The sequence below is a fragment of the Balaenoptera acutorostrata genome, chromosome 18, assembly GCF_949987535.1.
Source record: "Balaenoptera acutorostrata chromosome 18, mBalAcu1.1, whole genome shotgun sequence".
NCBI classification, from domain to species: Eukaryota; Metazoa; Chordata; class Mammalia; order Artiodactyla; family Balaenopteridae; genus Balaenoptera; species Balaenoptera acutorostrata.
The window spans coordinates 36,296,715-36,315,896 of record NC_080081.1 but is presented as its reverse complement, the minus strand read 5'-3'; the positions used below and the strand labels follow the sequence as shown (position 1 = coordinate 36,315,896).

Here is a 19,182-nt window from a genome sequence, read left to right as displayed (position 1 = left end):
TGTCTCTTGGCCATCTGTATATCTTCTTTGGAGAAATGTCTATTTAGGTCTTTGGCCCATTTTTTGATTGGGTTGTTTGTTTCTTTAATATTGAGCTGCATGAGCTGTTTATATATTTTGGAGATTAACCCTTTGTCCATTGATTCATTTGCAAATATTTTCTCCCATTCTGAGTGTTGTCTTTTCGTCTTGTTTATAGTTTCCTTTGCTGTGCAAAAGCTTTTAAGTTTCATTAGGTCCCATTTGTTTATTTTTGTTTTTATTTCCATTACTCTAGGAGGTATATCAAAAAAGATCTTGCTGTGATTTATGTCAAAGAGTGTTCTTCCTATGTTTTCCTCTAAGAGTTTTATAGTGTGTGGTCGTACCTTTAGGTCTTTAATATATTTTGAGTTTATTTTCGTGTATGGTGTTAAGGAGTGTTCTAATTTCATTCTTTTACAGGTAGCTGTCCAGTTTTCCCAGCACCACTTATTGAAAAGACTGTCTTTTCTCCAATGTATATCCTTGCCTCTTTTGTCATATATTAGTTGACCATACATGCGTGGGTTTATCTCTTGGCTTTCTATCCAGTTCCACTGATCTATATTTCTGTTTTTGTGCCAGTACCATATTGTCTTGATTACTGTAGCTTTGTAGTGTAGTCTAAAGTCAGGGAGTCTGATTCCTCCAGCTCCATTTCTTTTTTCCATCAGGATTGTTTGGCTTTTTGGGGTCTTTTGTCTCTGCATACAAAATGTAAGATTTTTTTGTTCTAGTTCTGCAAAAAATGCCATTGGTAATTTGATAGGGATTGCATTGAATCTGTAGATTGCTTTGGGTAGTATAGTCATTTTAACAATGTTGACTTTTCCAATCCAAGACCATGCTATATCTCTCCATGTGTTTGTGTCATCTTTGATTTCTTTCATCAGTGTTTTATAGTTTTATAGTTTTCTGAGTACAGGTCTTTTACCTCCTTAAGTAGGTTTATTCCTAGGTATTTTATTCTTTGTGTTGTAATGGTGAATGGGATTATTTCCTTAATTTCTCTTTCTGATTTTCATTGTTTGTGTATAGGAATGCAAGAGATTTCTGTGTGTTAATTTTGTATCCTGCAACTTTACCAAATTCACTGATTAGCTCTAGTAATTTTCTGGTGGCTTCTTTAAGATTCTCTATGTATAGTATCATGTCATCTGCAAACAGTGACAGCTTTACTTCTTCTTTTCCAATTTGTATTCTTTTTATTTCTTTTTCTTCTCTGATTGCCATGGCTAGGACTTCCACAACTATGTTGAATAAGAGTGGCGAGAGTGGACATCCTTGTCTTCTTCCTGATCTTAGAGGAAATGGTTTCAGTTTTTCACCATTGAGAATGAAGTTTGCTGTGGGTTTGTTGTATATGGCCTTTATTATGTTGAGGTAGGTTCCCTCTATGCCCATTTTCTGGAGAGTTTTCATCATAAATGGATGTAGAATTTTGTCTAAAGCTTTTTCTGCACTTACTGATATTATCGTATTGTTTTTATCCTTCAGTTTGTTAATATGGTGTATCACATTGATTGATTTGTATATATTGAAGAATCCTTGCATCCTTGGGATAAATCCCACTTGATCATGGTGTGTGATCCTTTTACTATGTTGTTGGATTCTGTTTGTTAGTATTTTGTTGAGGATTTTTGTATCCATATTCATCAGTGATATTGGTCTCTAATTTTCTTTTTTTGTATTATCTTTGTCTGGTTTTGGTATCAGGGTGATGGTGGCCTCATAGAATGAGTTTGGGAGTGTTCCTTCCTCTGTAATTTTTTGGAGGAGTTGGAGAAGGATGGGTGTTAGCTCTTCTCTTAATGTTTGATAGAATTCACCTGTGAAGCCATCTGGTCCTGGACTTGTGTTTTTTGGATGATTTTTTGGATGATCACAGTTTCAATTTCAGTGTTTGTGATTGGTCTGCTCATATTTTCTATTTCTTTCTGGTTCAGTCTTGGAAGGTTGTACTTTTCTAAGACTGTAGATTTCCTCCAGGTTGTCCATTTTATTGGCATAGAGTTGCTTGTAGTAGTCTCTTAGGATGCTTTGTATATCTGTGGTGTCCATTGTAACTTCTCCTTTTTCATTTCTAATTTTATTGACTTGAGTCCTCTCCCTCTTTTTCTTGATGAGTCTGGCTAAAGGTTTATCGATTTTGTTTATCTTCTCAAAGAACCAGCTTTTAATTGTATTGATATTTGCCATTGTTTTCTTCCTATCAGTTTCATTTTTTTCTGCCCTGATCTTTATGATTTCTTCCCTTCTACTAACTTTGTGTTTTGTTCTTCATTCTCTAGTTCCTTTAGGTGTAAGGTTAGATTGTTTATTTGAGATTTTTCTTGTTTCTTGAGGTAGGATTGTATAGCTATAAACTTCCCTCTTAGAACTGTTTTTGCTCCATCCCATAGGTTTTGGATCTTCGTGTTTTCATTGTCATTTACCTCTAGGTATTTTTTGATTTCCTCTTTGATTTCTTCAGTGATCTCTTGTTTATTTAGTAATGTACTATTTAGCCTCCATGTGTTTGTGATTTTTACTATTTTTTTCCCTGTAATTCATTTCTAATCTCATAGTGTTGTGGTCAGAAAAGATGCTTGATATGATTTCAATTTTCTTAAATTTACCGAGGCTTGATTTGTGACTCAAGATATGATGTATCCTATAGAATGTTTCGTGTGCACTTGAGAGGAAAGTGTAATCTGCTGCTTTCAGATGGAATGTCCTATAAATATCAATCAAATCTATCTGGTCTATTGTGTCTTTTAAAGCTTCTGTTTCCTTATTTATTTTCATTTTGGATGATCTGTCCATTGGTGTAAGTGAGGTGTTAAAGTCCCCCACTATTATTGTGTTACTGTCGATTTCCTCTTTTATAGCTGTTAGCAGGTGCCTGATGTATTGAGGTGCTCATATGTTGGGTGCATATATATTTACAATTGTTCTATCTTCTTCTTGGATTGATCCCTTGATTATTATATAGTGTCCTCTTTGTCTCCTGTAATAATCTTTAATTTAAGGTCTATTTTATCTGATATGAGAATTGCTACTCCAGCTTTCTTTTGATTTGAATTTGCATGGAATAACTTTGTCCATCCTCCCACTTTCAGTCTGTATGTGGCCCTAGGTCTGTAGTGGATCTCTTGTAGACAGCATATATATGGATCTTGTGTTTGCATCCATTCAGCAAGCCTGTGTCTTTTGGTTGGAGCATTTAATCCATTCACATTTAAGGTGATTATCAATATGTATATTCCTATTACCATTTTCTTAATTATTTTGTGTTTTTTTCTGTAGGTCCTTTTCTTCTCTTGTGTTTTCCACTTATAGTAGTCCCTTTAGCCTTTGTTGTAGAGGTGGTTTGGTGGTACTGAATTCTCTCAGCTTTTGCTGGTCTGTAAAGCTTTTGATTTCTCCATCTAATCTGAATGAGATCCTTGCTGGGTAGAGTAATCTTGGTTATAGGTTCTTCCCTTTCATAACTTTAAATATATTATGTCACTCCTTTCTGACTTGTAGAGTTTCTGCTGAGAAATCAGCTGTTAACCTTATGGGAGTTACCTTGTATGGTATTTGTTGTTTTTCCCTTGTTGCTTTTAATAATTTTTGTCAATTTGATTACTATGTGTCTCAGCATTTTTCTCCTTGGGTTTATCCTGCCTGGGACTCTCTGCACTTCCTGGACTTAGGTAGCTATTTCCTTTTCCATGTTAGGGAAGTTTTTGACTATAATCTCTTCAAATATTTTCTCGGGTCCTTTCTCTCTCTTCTCCTTCTGGGACCCCTATAATGCAAATGGTGTTGTGTTTAATGTTGTTCCAGTGGTCTCTTAGGCTGTCTTCTTTTGTTTTCATTCTTTTTTCTTTACTCTTTTCTGCAGCAGTGAATTCCACCTTTCTGTTTTCCAGGTAAGTTTTCCATCCTTCTGCCTCAGTTATTCTGCTATTGATTCCTTCTAGTGTATTTTTATTTTCAGTTATTGTATTGTTCATCTCTGTTTGTTTGTTCTGTAATTCTTCTAGGTCTTTGTTAAACATTTCTTGCATCTTCTCAATCTTTGTCTCCATTCTTTTTCCAAGGTCCTGGATCATCTTCACTATCATTATTCTGAATTCTTTTTCTGGATGGTTGCCTATCTCCACTTCCTTTAATTGCTTTTCTGGGGTTTATCTTGTTCTTTCATCTGGCGCATAGTCCTTTGCCTTTTCATTTTGTCTATCTTTCTGTGAATGTGGTTTTCATTCCACAGGCTGCAGGATTGTAGTTTTTCTTGCTTCTGCTGTCTGGCTTCTGGTGGATGAAGTTATCTAAGAGGCTTGTGCAAGCTTCCTAATAGGAGGGACTGCTGGTGGGTAGAGCTGGGTGTTGCTCTGGTGGGCCGAGTTCAATAAAATCAGAATCTACTAAAGAAATAAACCAAACCAAATCACATACTTTACTGTAGATACAAAGAGATTTTGTCATTCACCTCTTGAAGAACTATAAAATAGTTGTATTGTATTCTTCCTTCCTTTGTAGTATAAACTCTTGCAATTTTCTGATCCTATTTTTAAAGTTTTTTCTATCATATTTCAGCCAAGATGAAAACGCTGATTTACATGGGTAAACATCTAGCAATATCAGTAAGAAAAAAGGAATCCAAATGATCTACCAGGATATAGTGTCACAAATAAGTATGATAGGAAATTAAACTGAATCATTTTCTATGAGAAATTATCAGAGTTGGACTAAGGCTGCCTAAGGGATGGGAAAAGCTGAATTTAGAATTAACATCAACTGATTCCACTGTTTACAATTATTGATGACCCTCAGATCACTTTCAAGTACTATTTCTGTGACATGATCTTCAGCCAAAATGATCTGTCTCATTGGCTTACCATTCAAAATGACTTTTTCTTGGGATCCTAAAATCATAGTACACATTCTCTCTGGTCAAGCTAAAGTTTGTTATGCTTTCATAAGTACTTAGATCAATCTGTTTTCAAGTTCTGGCTAGAAAAGTCAGCAAAGGTAGTTAGCATCAAACCTATATTGTTCAATAGATTTTCTTTTTTTAAATCTATACTTGACTTATAAGATTTTGAAATATTTAATTCTGCTCAGATTATCTGTGTCTATATAGGATGTTTTCTTCAAAGTTTTGAATAACCTTATCTTAAATGCAGAAAGGTAAATTAATTATTATCTGGTCTAAACTAATAAGTAAATTCCAGAGCATTTGTTTTCACAGCTACTACAAAAATACCTACAGTTATTTTGGATGTTAAAATAAATCAAAAGAGTCTCATTACTATGAGACTCTTTAAAATGTTGTCATTTTCATGTTCAGAAACTTGATATAACTCTAAAATACCCTGCAGATCTAAGTTTTCTGTAAATTCTATAAGAGCTCCTGGTCAAAAACAATGAAATTTGACTTAACATGTACTTGTTAGAAGCATATCATCCTCCAGATACACAAATTATCTTTTGAGACATAGGAAAAATTAACCAATGAAATAAATATCTGATCAATATTATATTCTATATTAACCAAATGTTGGATAGGTAGGATTTCTTTATTATTTTTAAATTATTTAAATTAGTACCTTAAAGTGGCTAATGATATAATTTACGAAGTATTCAGTAGCAATTTATCAAAGAAAGCCAGAATATGGTTCTTCAATTCGTGTAAAGGTTTTATTGTTTGTTATAATTAAGAGTTCTATTTATTTCATCTTGCATTTATTGGGTTGGCCAAAAGGTCCATTTGGGTTTTCCACAAGATGTTACAGAAAAACTCGAATGAACTTTTTGGCCAACCCAATATACTCACATCTTTCTCTCAGATAACTGTAGAGTTTTGCATACCTGAAAATCCAACCTAGTGATCTTTTTACCTTTTCCTTTATGATCTTCTTAGTTTGCCTGAAGCAAACTTGTTCAGAGAGGAGGGCACCTGGAAATTGTGGACCTCTTTGCAAACAATACATAATATTGATAAACCCATCCTAAAATAAGTTAAAAAAAAAAAAAACTTTCCCCAAACAAGCTACTGTCTTTTGCTAGTTCTAAATTAAATAATAATACGCTGTATAACACCCAAGCCTAGAATAAATTAGCAAGGAAGACATAAGATTGAGTAAAATCACTCTATACACTTTTTCACTAAGAAATTGAGGTCATAGGGAAAATATGAACATTATTTTAATTTAGTTTCCATAGAAGAATAGTTTGAGAACTACTTTCCTGAAGAAATAGCCCTTTGTCATTTTTTAAGTTTTTCTTTTGACTGAAGCAAAGCTGATTTCCTTTTATTCTAAACAAATACCACCAACCTCCATGTGATTCTAACGGTATATGCTCTCTGTCTGTGACACTTCTCTGTATCAATTGTTCTGAACTTCAGAAGGAGATTTTCTATCATGATGCTCTCTTTTGGATTCCAAATTTAAATAATTTTTCCCTGTCTAGGTTATTTCATCATACTTTTGTTTAATTAAAAAGTAAAATGCACTGAATGAACCATAATTCAGGAAATAACTGAATGTTTTTTAACTTGGTCTAAGTCCTCCTTGACTGAGCCTTCTCAGGCATTGTCCATCGCTATCATTTTAAATAGTCTATTTAAATATTCAGACACAAGCATAATTTCCACCAGTGGAATAAGAGAACTGCTTCAGCATAATCTTGGTTGGAGCCTCTTTTCTTCTGTTCTGTTTGTTTAAGCAGAGGTAAAGAAGAGTTGGCAAAATCGCCTGGAATATGGTGTCAGGAGTCAGAGTGCAAGGATTAAAAATCTAGTTGTACTACTTACAATCCTGTGGTTTGGGGCAACTTAATTACCTGTCTATATCTCAGTTTTCTCATAATCATAAAATGATTATGTAATCATTTTAACAAAGGGATTCATAATTGTACCAGAATCATAGGGCTGTTCTGAATATTAAATTCCACAATATAAATATTCAGCTTGATATCTGGAAGACAGCAAGCTCTTAATCAATGTCACTCATTATGATTATGGCAAATATGTATTCACTCAGTGGTATTTATTGAGTAACTGCATACGCTATGATAGGGATAAAATAATGAGCAAAACAGAAACGTCTTGTCCACTGGGCAATTGTAGTTAAAGACAAACAAAAAAGGCAACATGGATATTAATATATGCCAACAATAAGAAATTGAGGACAGAGAGCAGTTACTCTAAGAACATAAAATAAGGGGATAAAATAAATTTTAAAAATGTTAAATGATTTTTCCTGGGGGGATCAATGAACACTTCTTTAAGAAAGGTACAGAACTTTTATTCAAGACATGTCAATAATGAATAGGAATTAATCCAGAAAAGGGTGGATTGAGGGAAGGAGAACCACTATGTAATAAGGAAAGGAATTAAGTTTGTGAGACCCAAATGCAGAGAAAAATGGTAAAGAAGAACGTTGCCTCTGGAAGACAGGGGAGGATGGTGGGGATGTGATGAGTGAAGGGCCTGGATGGCAGACAAGGGTCAGCTCTTTCAGGGCCTAACTGATCAGGAGATAGATTGTTGTCAGAGTGGTAGAAATGCTTTGAAAAATAAAAGGAGAGCCAGGATATGGAAAAACAGTTCAGATTTTTATCTTATAAATTTTCATTGACTCTGGTGTGGAGAAAGGATTACAGGTGGCACAATCAATGAGGAAAGAGGATGCAGATGGCAGTTGCAGAAGTTGAGTTGAATGACGACAGTATTTTAAAATTAGGTACGGACAATGGAGATGGAGAGATGTGAGGCAGACATAGGGGAGGATATTTTTGAAGGAAAAGTGACAGGGCTTGATGGAATATTAAAAATCAGGTGAAAGAGGATTCTGGTAAATATGATCCTGGATTTCTGGCTTGCACAACTTAATGTATGGCGAGTTATCCTTTGAGATAGAGAAGAAGAAAATTGAGCAAGAGAGAAGGGAGATTATGAACTCAGCTTTGTACGTGCTGTATTTACATTGTATCTGTGATATCTACCAGAAAGGTCAAGTGGATGTGTGAGACCCGAGTTTGCAGGGCGGGGGGGGGGGGGGCGGGGGGGCGGCAAGGGGGTTATGGATGTGGGGAGGCAGAGTCTAGGTTTTGAGATGCAGCTCTAAAATACAGTTTATGGGTGGTAACTGAAACCATGGAAATAGATGCCTGCACTCCTTGAGAACTGAGAAAACTAAAAAAGCAAGTAGTTAAACACGACATCTTTTCTCCTACTCACATCACTATAAACTGCAAGAATAGAAATATTTCTCTTTGGTTTCTTAGTTCACTACATATAGAATTTTGGACAAAAAATATGCATATCAAAAATATATAGTGATCTGAATGGCTAGGAAATGATACACTCTCCAACAACTATGTTCAGACAGTAAAGTAGAGAAAAAAAATGATTAATAGCATAGGTCAAGAACCTATTACTGTAAGAGTTAGGATTCTTAATGGTGTCATGGTTAAGGTAGTAGAATACTGAGATTTGTTTTTGTGTGTCTGGTAGAGTGGGATAAGATAAAGGCTGGGTTTCAGCAGTAAATCAGTTTACTACTGTCTTATTGCTACCTTTATGTTTCAACTCCATGATAATTTGACCTTTCCAGAATTCTGAGATTAAGAGCAGCTTTCTGCTGAGCAACCTCCAGCTGCTGTTTGAACAACAAATAAAACCAACTGAGCTACTTATGCTTATCTAAAACAATGTTCTTAACTAGTATGAGACCAAATGAATAAAGAGAAGATCAGAAAATGAAGAAAGAGAAAAAGAGCCAACTCTTTTTTATACGTGAAGATTAATTTAGCATAGTGGTCAGAATTGATGAAACAAAATGTTAAATATCAAATGAGACATCACAGAACGATGATAGAGTAATGACCCAAGTAATCAAAATGATCAGGCAGGTTTATATACTTCATGTGTTCATTGGTCATTATGAACAATATGTAGATTTCCTGCATGGATTATGATAGAAACCGAAGTAAATCCACATTACTGAATTATTTTACATATTGTTTTCCATTCCATACTTAACTGTGGAAATGCTGTCCTTTCTGGGAAATGAACATTATTCTTACCGCATATTATAATAATATATATTGATAATAGCTTATTGCTAACTTTAGTAGCGTGTTGTCAATCAATCATGAGCACAGAATCAGTAGTCTATGAATGTCTAGGAACATATAAAGTCCATGAGAATACTCTCAGTGTTGACTGATTTTTCCAGTGAGAAATTCAAATTTAACTAAAGGATTTAAGCATTAATAAGAATTTTAAAATAAAATTAGACCTGATTTTCAATATTTTACACATGCAAGCCCTCATTGGAAACCCTCATTCCAAAAGTAAATATGATTTGGGGTGGCACTTGGCTTATTTTCAGAATTCTTTTCATTTACAACCCTTTGTGTGTAAAATCACTGATGTATATTCAAAAGTAAGGGATTGGAAGTTAAATCTGATGGGTGTTTCATCCCTAACTGAGGCTATTAGTTATTAGTTTTATTTTTTAATTTATTATATTTTCTATTTCCAAATTGTCCAATTTACATGAAAGTCTTCTGAAATTACTCATGCCAAATATGCCTTATTTACTTAAAACTGTATTTTTATAAAGAAAAAAATTTTAATTATTAAACATTAATATTCCCAGAAGGTCAGATATTTGAGCTGATTTGAAGACTCAAAACTGAAAGAAAAAGACTCAAAACTGAAACTAAAACTGTAACTGAAAAAAAAGACTCAAGACTGAAAAACAAATCTATTCCCTGAACTGTCTGAGACACAAAAATATCAATTTCAATAAAACAGTAATTAGTAAATCTTTAACCTAACTGGTTTTCTTTTAAATATATAAGGTGAATTGCTAAATGCTTATGAATGATTTCCCAAAACTAAAAAATTACATTTACTCAACTAAAGGGGTTAAAGCCCAACATATTTTATTTTTAAAAAAGATCTAAAACTATAGGTCACTAGTGAATATATAAATCAAATAACTTCATAGTATTAATAGTACCCAAAATTATAACCATTTTGGTAAAGTATCTTAATTAATTGAATAATAGATAAATTTATATTTAGATCGCCTATATATGGAAAAAACTTTCTCATACTCGAAAATTGCAAATTAAATTTCTCTGTCTTTAAAATCATAATGTTACATTATATTGTCTTCACATATTAGATTATGTTCAAGGCTCTTAAAATTCAAATTCAAATCCACATAATCCATATAATTGAAAAAATTTAAGGATAATTTTTGTATCTTTAACTTCACATTTGTCAACGTAATTGAAGACCACTTATGGTATTATTTTGTTTTATGTGTTCTTTTGGTGACTTAACTTTATAAAGAGCTGATTCAATCAAGCAAAAGTTTAAAACATTGCTTCTGTTTCTAATTTTTTTTACTGAAAGGTAAACTTTATTAACAGTTTCATTATTATTTTCCTATTATTTCCTATTATTTTCATTCCTATTTTCCTGTTTCTCCTGTATTTCTTCTTCAATAATATATTCTGATATATGAATTTAAATGCAAATCTTTTCATATCCTCACTATATGCCAAAAGTAGTAATGATCTAGTGTAGAATGAATCAATTTTTTGAAAATGTAAAACTCAGAAGGGGTTATGTGTGAGAAGGTTTTCTATAAGTCTTGAAGGTAGAAGAACTGTACTCAAAGAAGTGTAATATTATATATAAACAAGAAATAAATGTTGGCCTGCTCACTAAGAATGCACAGTTCCATACCGAGACAACGAATCAGGACAGAAAAATGCAAAGGGCATTAGCAAGAGTTTAATTCTAAGACTTTAAACAAAGCAAAGGTGTACATGAAGTAGGATAAAAACGGAAATTAGGATAGAGAATAGTAACACTGTCTTTCATGGAGGAAAAAAAGGAGAGAAGATAATGTTGTTGTCTGGTGGCCTCCTGTCCACCTCATTACTCCTGGAATATAGATTCAAGCCACAGGGATCCTAGGTAACCTGCCAAGTCCCTTTCTAGGCCAGTATATGAGATGCATTTGAATGGTGTTTAAAGGAAGTTTCTCCTCACATCAAATAACTGGGAGACTGATGTATGTCATTTAATGACAGAAGATGACAGAAGAATACTATAACCTCAGAAATATGAGAACCACTCTACATGGAGAGTTACCAAAATGCATATATATTCAATATGTGATTAAGCTCCGAAAACTTGCAGAAAGAAAAGCAATATGCATGAGCCAATAGAAACTATGGAGGAAACTTTTAATGAGGTTGCAACTTGAGTAATAAAAACTGGGTTGGCATCTCTTAACCAAAATTTTCAACCTGAAACATTTTAGACTTAGTAACTACCAGAGCGCACAGCGTGGGGGGAAACGAGTGGAAATTGAGGAATGCTTGGATGCCCCATGGGGACTTACTGTACCTGCGTCCACATCCTTCACCTGTTGCCTGGCTCGAGTTGGCCGGTTCCACTTTGAGCTCTTGCAAGACAAGCCCCTTTTCGTGTGGTCCAGGAAAGTCCATGCCTGGCACCTCCTCCTCTTCTAGGGACTCCACGTAGAAGAGAGTCCTGGCCGGCTGGTGGGTGCCCTGCCCGGGCGCCCCTTGCTGCAGCCTCGTGGCCACTGGCAGCAGGGTGCCATTCAATGGGTTGAGGGAAGAGGAGGAAGAGGACGGGGAGGCAGAAGAAGAAGAGGAGGAAGAAGAGGAAGGCTTCTTCCAGAAAGTGCTCACGCTGCCCTTCTCTTGGCTTTTGAGCAGGCGGCTCTGGCTGGGTCCCCAGTGCTCGAAGCTGCTGCTGCCGTCTTCTTGCAGGAAGCTGCCCCCGGCCGGAGCGCCGGGGGACTGCGACGGGTGGCTGAAGAGTTTCCAGCGGAGTCGCAGGATGTGCTTCACATCAAAATCTTTTCGCCCAGAGCCTGACATGCTTGACGCAAGGAAGGCAAAGGGACTTGAGAGGATGCAGGAGTAGACGGGTCAGCGGATGGGGGAGGCCAACGGAGCTCGGGGTTGGAGGAGAGGGAGGGAGGCTCCCTCTGCACCCTGGGAACAGACGGGACCAGGGGGCTGCGCGCCCTGCCAGGCGACGAGCGGAGCGCGGACAGCAGAGCCGCGCGGCTCAGCTGCGATCAGGTCCGCAGGACCCGCGCGTGGTGAGCTCAACGTCCGGGAGCAGAGGCAGGAGCTGGGTGCAGAGGGCTGAGAATCCCCGATCTCCTTGCGGGGTCTCCGTGGTTACCGCGCGGGGAGGGACGACCCTGATGCTGGAGATGGGCGAGGGAGAGAGGTCTGTGCGCTCCGAAGCTTCGGAGGCAGCGACAGCAGGATACACCTCCCTGGCATGCACCGATGGCAGAGCCTCAGTGGAGAAGCTGTCGGCTCTCCTATCCTTGCAGCTTAGAGTTCAGTGCCTGGAGAGCGCAGAGGGAAAGATCCCCAAGTCGCGAAGAAGCGCACCCCCCCCTCAGCCTTCTCTGTGCACCTGCGCTCCTGTCACTGGTCTCTCGAGGATGCTCTGAGAGCTTGCGGGTATCTCTGAGAAAGTCAAATGCCTTCTGCAAGGCGAGAAGGGGTGGTTTTATTTAGTCAGTTTGTAAAAGAGAAAAAATATATATATTCCAGAAAATATAGGAAGGCAAAAAGAAAAGCCCGCGCCGGTGAAGCTGTCAAGGTCCTCACAGTACAATTTTCTCTCTGCCTCAGCGCCTCCTCCTCCCGCGTAAGTGACGCAGATGTGCACTGGGGCCTATACGGAGAGATGGAGGGAGGGAGGGAAGGCTTCAATCTTCTTTATGCAAGTGAGTCTGCTGCTCTTATTGTCCCCTTGTGTGGGTCCTGTCACCTTTTTTCATTCTCCTTCTTCACTGCATTACTATGTAGCAATAAAAGTAAAGCAAACAGGCAATATACTTTAGCATCAGTAGACACCAAACATGAATCATGGCAGCGTAAACTTAACAGGCTGCCATCGGTTTGCAGGTTGCAGGTTAATGGCTTGAATTATTTAATAAGCCACATCCTTTAACCTTTAGCCTTAGTTTCTCTGTAGTGAGAAGAAAGAAACGAGGATGTTGGCGTCAAAGTGTGATGATGCCACCATTCTGACAACAATTACATTGTGATTCTGCCATTAATGCACTCAGGCAGTGCTTCACCCTGGGGGCCAGAGGCACGCAGTAGAAATCTGAAGATGGGCATCTTAGCGCAGGGGACGAGTTTTGCAAAATCAGTGCATTTGGTGCGTCGCCTTAGAATGAAAGCTGTCCTGTAAACCAAGAAGTGGAATAAAATAAAAGAAAATTTCAAGGCACAACCTTCTAGTACATAAATCATGATATAAAATGTATGGAAGAATTTAGGCAATAAATGAGTATATCCAAAGGCTATTATTCTGCAAAAATCTCTTGTTTGAAGAAGGAAAGATGTGTTTTTCCTTATATTTAGAATGATATGATCCCTTTCTAGCTATGACTACTTAGAAATTTTTCAGCTTTTCCTTTAATGAGCGAGTAAATAGAACCCAGACACCTTTGCTAAAGCTAAACTGGTGTCAAAGAAATAGTAGTTTCCCTAACTCAACAAGGAATATGATTGTTTAATGAAATGAAATTCACAGAAATTTATGAAATCCAAAGCTTCAGCAACCCCCAACAGGGCACGGAAATCAAAGATTAAAGTGCAGTTATATTCCTGTTCTGTTACTCCATTGTTGAGCAGTAAACTTAAACAGAAACTGAAGCTAAATTTTAAGTCCTTCCTAGACAAAGTTAGATATTTTAATAAAACAAGAAATTAAGCACACCAAATCCCTACTTTCAGAGGAAGAAAAATCACTATTGTGCATTTTAAATATTGATTTATGCCACAACAGCTGGACTGCAATCCCCTGTGCCTTGATTTTTTTCTTTCAGTATTCAGTGTTTAAAGAAAAAAAGCAAAAAGCCCTTTAAAGCAAACAATGGTGACAGATCATTTTTATCCAAGAACTGAATCAAGTAAGTATTTCCCTTAGGGAAGAAAACAATGTATAAAATTACACATCACAAGCAGGACAGAGAAAACTTTCCATCAGAGGTAATATAGAAATATGAAGTGCATATAATTAACTGATTTTTGTAGAAATTGAGGCTTCATAGATTTTCTAAGTTGATGTAATTTAACTTAAGTAATATAAAATGTATAATACAAATATATTTATATTTTATAACTATAACATAATATAGCATAAATGATATGTCTGTTATATCTATAGTTTCTTCCTTAATTAGTACCTATAACATTAAAAACTGTAATATAAAATTCATTTTTGTTTTATTCTGAAATTCCATTTTGTATTCCCCTTTTACTTTGCAATTCTGATATTATTATCATACAGTTTAAAAGTTATCTGTTCAAAGGTCAGTAACTTCTATGACCCAAAAGAAATGTAATATTGAGTTTTAGTATAAACAAACATGAATTAAAATATTAAGTCATTTTTAACAGATGGTGATTATATATTGATTATATATTTTTTAATTTTAGTGTTATATTCTATTATTGAGAGGGAAGGAAGGAAGGAAAGATGAAGTAATAAGAGAAGGAAGGAGGAAAGGAAGGAAAATGAAGGAGAAAGAAAGAGAGAGAGAGAAGGAGGAAGGAAGGAAAATAAAAAATAATTTACTAAGATATCATGACTAACATTTACATATTATTAGAAAGCTCCATGAAAAAATATGCCTTGTCACATATTGCACTAATTCATTTATTTATCCACTACTCAAACTACAAAATTTTAACTTAGCACTTACAACACATTAGGTCTAATGCCAAGTAGTAGCAAATATGGAAGAATTAGGTTCCTTGCAGCTGGCTGTAAGAGCTAACAAAGGATGATATTTTAGCCAGTTATAATTTGTAATCTACTTCTGAGTCAATTAAATTATGATTCAAGATAACCAAGATTATAAGGAACAGGGCATAGACATAATAAATTTCACTTTTTAAGTATTCTAACAATAACATTACACTTTCCTGTAAAGACAAAATCAATTCATTTTTTCTAATCCTGTTGTTTAATTAAATTGAACTGTCATTTCAGTCAATTAAGGTCTTTCAAATGACCCTAATTGCCATAGTTTCCTGACAAAATCTTATTGAAAAAGATTAATCAGGAACCTGAAAATCCAGAGGATGCTCAAGCGTTTACTACTATACACATATATAAAACTCTTCACATAATTAAATTCAACATGAATGCTAAATATGAAACTGTAGGAACTGAAAGTTCCTACAACTCAAGCATTTAACCAATAAACGAAATTGGATGTGGATCCAAGCAGTTTCTTGGTGGAAAATTTTCTCTTTTACCAATCATTTTCTAAACACACTCAATTAGATGTGTGTTTACCCCAAGTAAAGTAAATTGTGATCCTCCTGAATCTTGACAGTACTTCTACAATGTCTAGTAAGTTGCTTCTACATAATAATACTCAACAAAAGCATTTGAATGGCTAAGTATTATCCAATTAGAAAGTTCAGGCCTTAAAGTCTCCTGTATTTTTGATTTTTTTTGTTCATCTTTGTTCTATTTTAGTGAAACATTTCTATGAACATTACTAGAAAATATTATTTAAAATGAGTGGATGTGGATGTGGAAATTAAAGTAGTTCTTTAATGACTCTTTCTGAAAATGAATGAAACAATACCATATAGCACTAATATTAAGTGAGCTCATGTATAATATCAATGTATAATATCAAGAACTTCTACTTCTTAAAGCAAATAAATGTAACCTGTTCAAAGTCTCTTAATCTTCATTACCGTGTGTATAGTTTAGTTAAGTAGCAATTAAGTGACTGCTTACTAAACATTCGTAGGTGTTAATTGATCCTCAGGGACCATTTTAATCCACTCTACCTCTTTGGCTTATTTGACCTTTTGATTTGAAACAGGTAATAAATGTATATACTTGAGAAATTCTCATACATAAATTTCTGAGTTAATTGCTTGAATGCAGGAATTCAAAATGGCACGAAAAGGATGCATTCATATTATTGATGACCCAGGTTTCATTTAAGTATCTTTTTATTCCCAAAATTGTGTGCAGAATGTCCAAAGTGAAAATTCACTATTTTGACATTTGAACTAGTCCTCTGGTTAATTGCATTGCTCAAGGCAATATGATATGATTAAAGAAAGCCTACTTCTTTTATGGAAATATTTCTACAACTATATAAATATATAGGTAAAGATAGGTATATTTAATATAGAAATAGAAATATTTAATACATGTAATTATTTTTCAAGAACGTTTTCTACTGTAAAAAACATTTGGGGATATCATAATACTCATTTTGTGTAAAACTGAAATCTTTTAAAGAGAAAATTGCTTAACTAATACTTTACATTTCCAAAAGTGTTATTTACATAGTATAAAGTAATTTCATTATTTTGCATGTTGTATTTAAATTTTCCATTATCATTGTGAGGTAATCTGAGTGACCTCTGAAGTTTTAACCATTAAGAACAAAATAAAATAGTAAGATTATAGTGTATACAATACAGACTTGAAAGTTATAGACTTTATGATGTCCATATAAAAATGAATAAAATAACAAAAAAATTAAATATTAGTTTCAACACAGTTGCAATTATTCTTTTCCTGGTTAGGAGACCTGAAAATGCCCTCTTCTTTTAAGCCAACCCTGAATGAACTTTGTGGATGATATTTTATTGTCTCATGTCTCATTTGGACATGGGCTTTTGAAAACTGTAAAAGATTTTCTTATGTCAGGTCTCTATACTTCAGTCTCTCTTTCTATGTGGAGACACATCTGCCAAATTTTTATATTTGCTTTCATCTGCATTATTACCAGATCTTTTAAAAATCTAGGGTCAGAAAAGCATAGCTTAAGAAACTGAGATTCCATATGCCTTATCACAGTTTTGAGTAGGTATACTATATAAATTACACATAGTTTACAAATGCTCCTTTTCCCAGAAGTAACATGTGAACGTGTAACAGCTGAGAACAACATTTTATGCATACTCTGTTTTAGAAATAATACTGTGACTTTGTTTCAAGTAAATTACATATTCAAAGAGATTCAAGAAGTTTATTCTGAGAAATCAGATTCCTTCTGAACATTGTTAACTACGAGTAAATAAGTTTCTAATTTTTAATTTGAATATCACAACACTAAGTATTTGATATATTTTCATAACTCTTACTACCAATCAAGATGCGTTTTGGTCCCCAGTCCGAAAGAACATTACTTGTCAACCTTGTATGGAGCTAGCCAAGGGATCCCTGCCCTAGAACCTATCTCCTGTGTCTACAGGGACCTCTCTCTTCCTATGCTACACTGGTTGTTAGCCATCATGAAAGATGGAAAGTCTCACTTTCTTATAGAACGGGGGAAATGTGACATATGCTGAATATAGGCATACTGTAAAGTCTGAAAAATATTAGGTTAGATAAATCTGAAAATCATAATACTACATAGAGCCTAGCTAAGTTTTTGTGTATACTTTTAGGACACAATTATAAAGATGACAGTGAGAAAACAAAAGATACAATTGTAGATTATACTAGATTTTTTAAATCTATTCATTCTAGATAGACTCTCAGATTAAATATGGAATATTTTCTCAAATTGATAAAAATATAGAATTTTTAATGTTATCATTATTTTCTTCTTAAATAATGATCTGGGAAACTAAGAAGAGAACTGTAATTTTATAACATTTTATTAAATGCCAGACAACTTTTTCATTTAATCCTTATAAAAATCTTATTAGGTAGGCATTATAAAAGACTTAATATAAGAAAAATAAATTGAAAACTTTACTTGCCACAGGTATTTTCTTTTATTATCTATCTCAGACACTTTTCCAGAGCTATATATATTTCCTCCTGTTATGTACAAGAATACATTTTAAAAAAGGATACACTCATTATGGGTTGGTATTCTCAATATCCTTTCATGAATTGTGTGATTCAGAGTTTGGAGGTTCATAATTATCTATGCATTTGCTCTGCTCTAATAAAAGAGAAATTTCTAGCATTCTCAAATGTGAGCTTTTTAATACTAGTGTGTATTTGTCTGTGTGTGGGTGTGTGTGTGCGTGTGTGTGTCTAGACTTGAAAACAAAAATAATGTCTCCTTTGAGACAATAATTTCTGGAAAAATAGAGATTATTTTACTAGGCTAGAATAGTTCTAGAGGGCAGAGAACATACCTTATTTAACATTGAATTCACAGAACCTAACACAGTGCCTATCATGGCATGGGAAATTAATATACGCTTTTTGAATTAATAATGATGAGAAATTTGGGGAATGAGGGAAGAATAGCACTAGTGAAGGAGAGAGAAAAAAACATATTTAAACAAAAGTACTATAAAATTTGTGTCTGGAGTTATTTTGTGTAAGAACAAATAGAATTATAAAAGAGTGGTTTCTGGAATATCAGCCATATTACTAAAGGATTCTAAAATACTAAACTATTTCCGTATATATTCTGCATATTCATTTTAAGAAAAAGACAGTGCAATGTGCAATATATTTAGACAAATTTTCACTGTAATTATTAAAATTATTTTAAAAGTCTTTACATTTAAATTTATAAACTTTAGTTACATTAGAAACAAAAAAATCATCCACCCATGCATTGCTTCATTTACGAACATATATATATATATATATATATATATATATATATATATGTATGTATGTTTGTTTTTTATTGAGCATCTACTATGTGTCAGACCCTATTCAAAGTGATAGGGATGTGACAATGAAAAAAAAAAGGTAAACCAAAATCCGTGCCCCCACTTAACTTAGATTTTTGAAGTGAGGGATATAAATTAAAATTCAACAAGTAAATAAGTATATCAGATGATGAAGACATCTATGAAGATAGTATCACAGAAGGGAGTTAGAAAGTTTTGAAGTGAAGGGGGTTGAAATTTAAGTAGTCTGAAAGGCCAAACCCCACTGGAAGGAGAACACTTCAGCAGTGTCCAGAAGGAAGTGAAAGCAGATGTTGTTCGTGTACATTGGACAGTACCCTAGGCAAAGGGAATAGAAAAGCCAGGGCCCTGAGATACAATACATTTGGAATATTTGAGGGACCATACAACCCGGAGCTGAGTCAGCAAAGGGGAACCAAGTTGGAGATGAGCTCA

The 19,182-nt window shown here is 34.7% G+C and overlaps 1 protein-coding gene across 2 annotated transcripts in view; it reads right to left on the bottom strand.

The window, feature by feature from the left end:
* The window catches only part of KLHL1 (kelch like family member 1), a 424,036-nt gene extending 412,099 nt beyond the window's left edge, over positions 1-11,937 (bottom strand). For both annotated transcript variants that reach the window (XM_007186194.2, XM_007186195.2), the window contains exon 1: positions 11,435-11,937. In XM_007186194.2, coding sequence (XP_007186256.1) covers positions 11,435-11,937 — 503 coding nt within the window. The remainder of the gene's footprint in view (positions 1-11,434) is intronic.
* Positions 11,938-19,182: the final 7,245 nt, after the last annotated feature.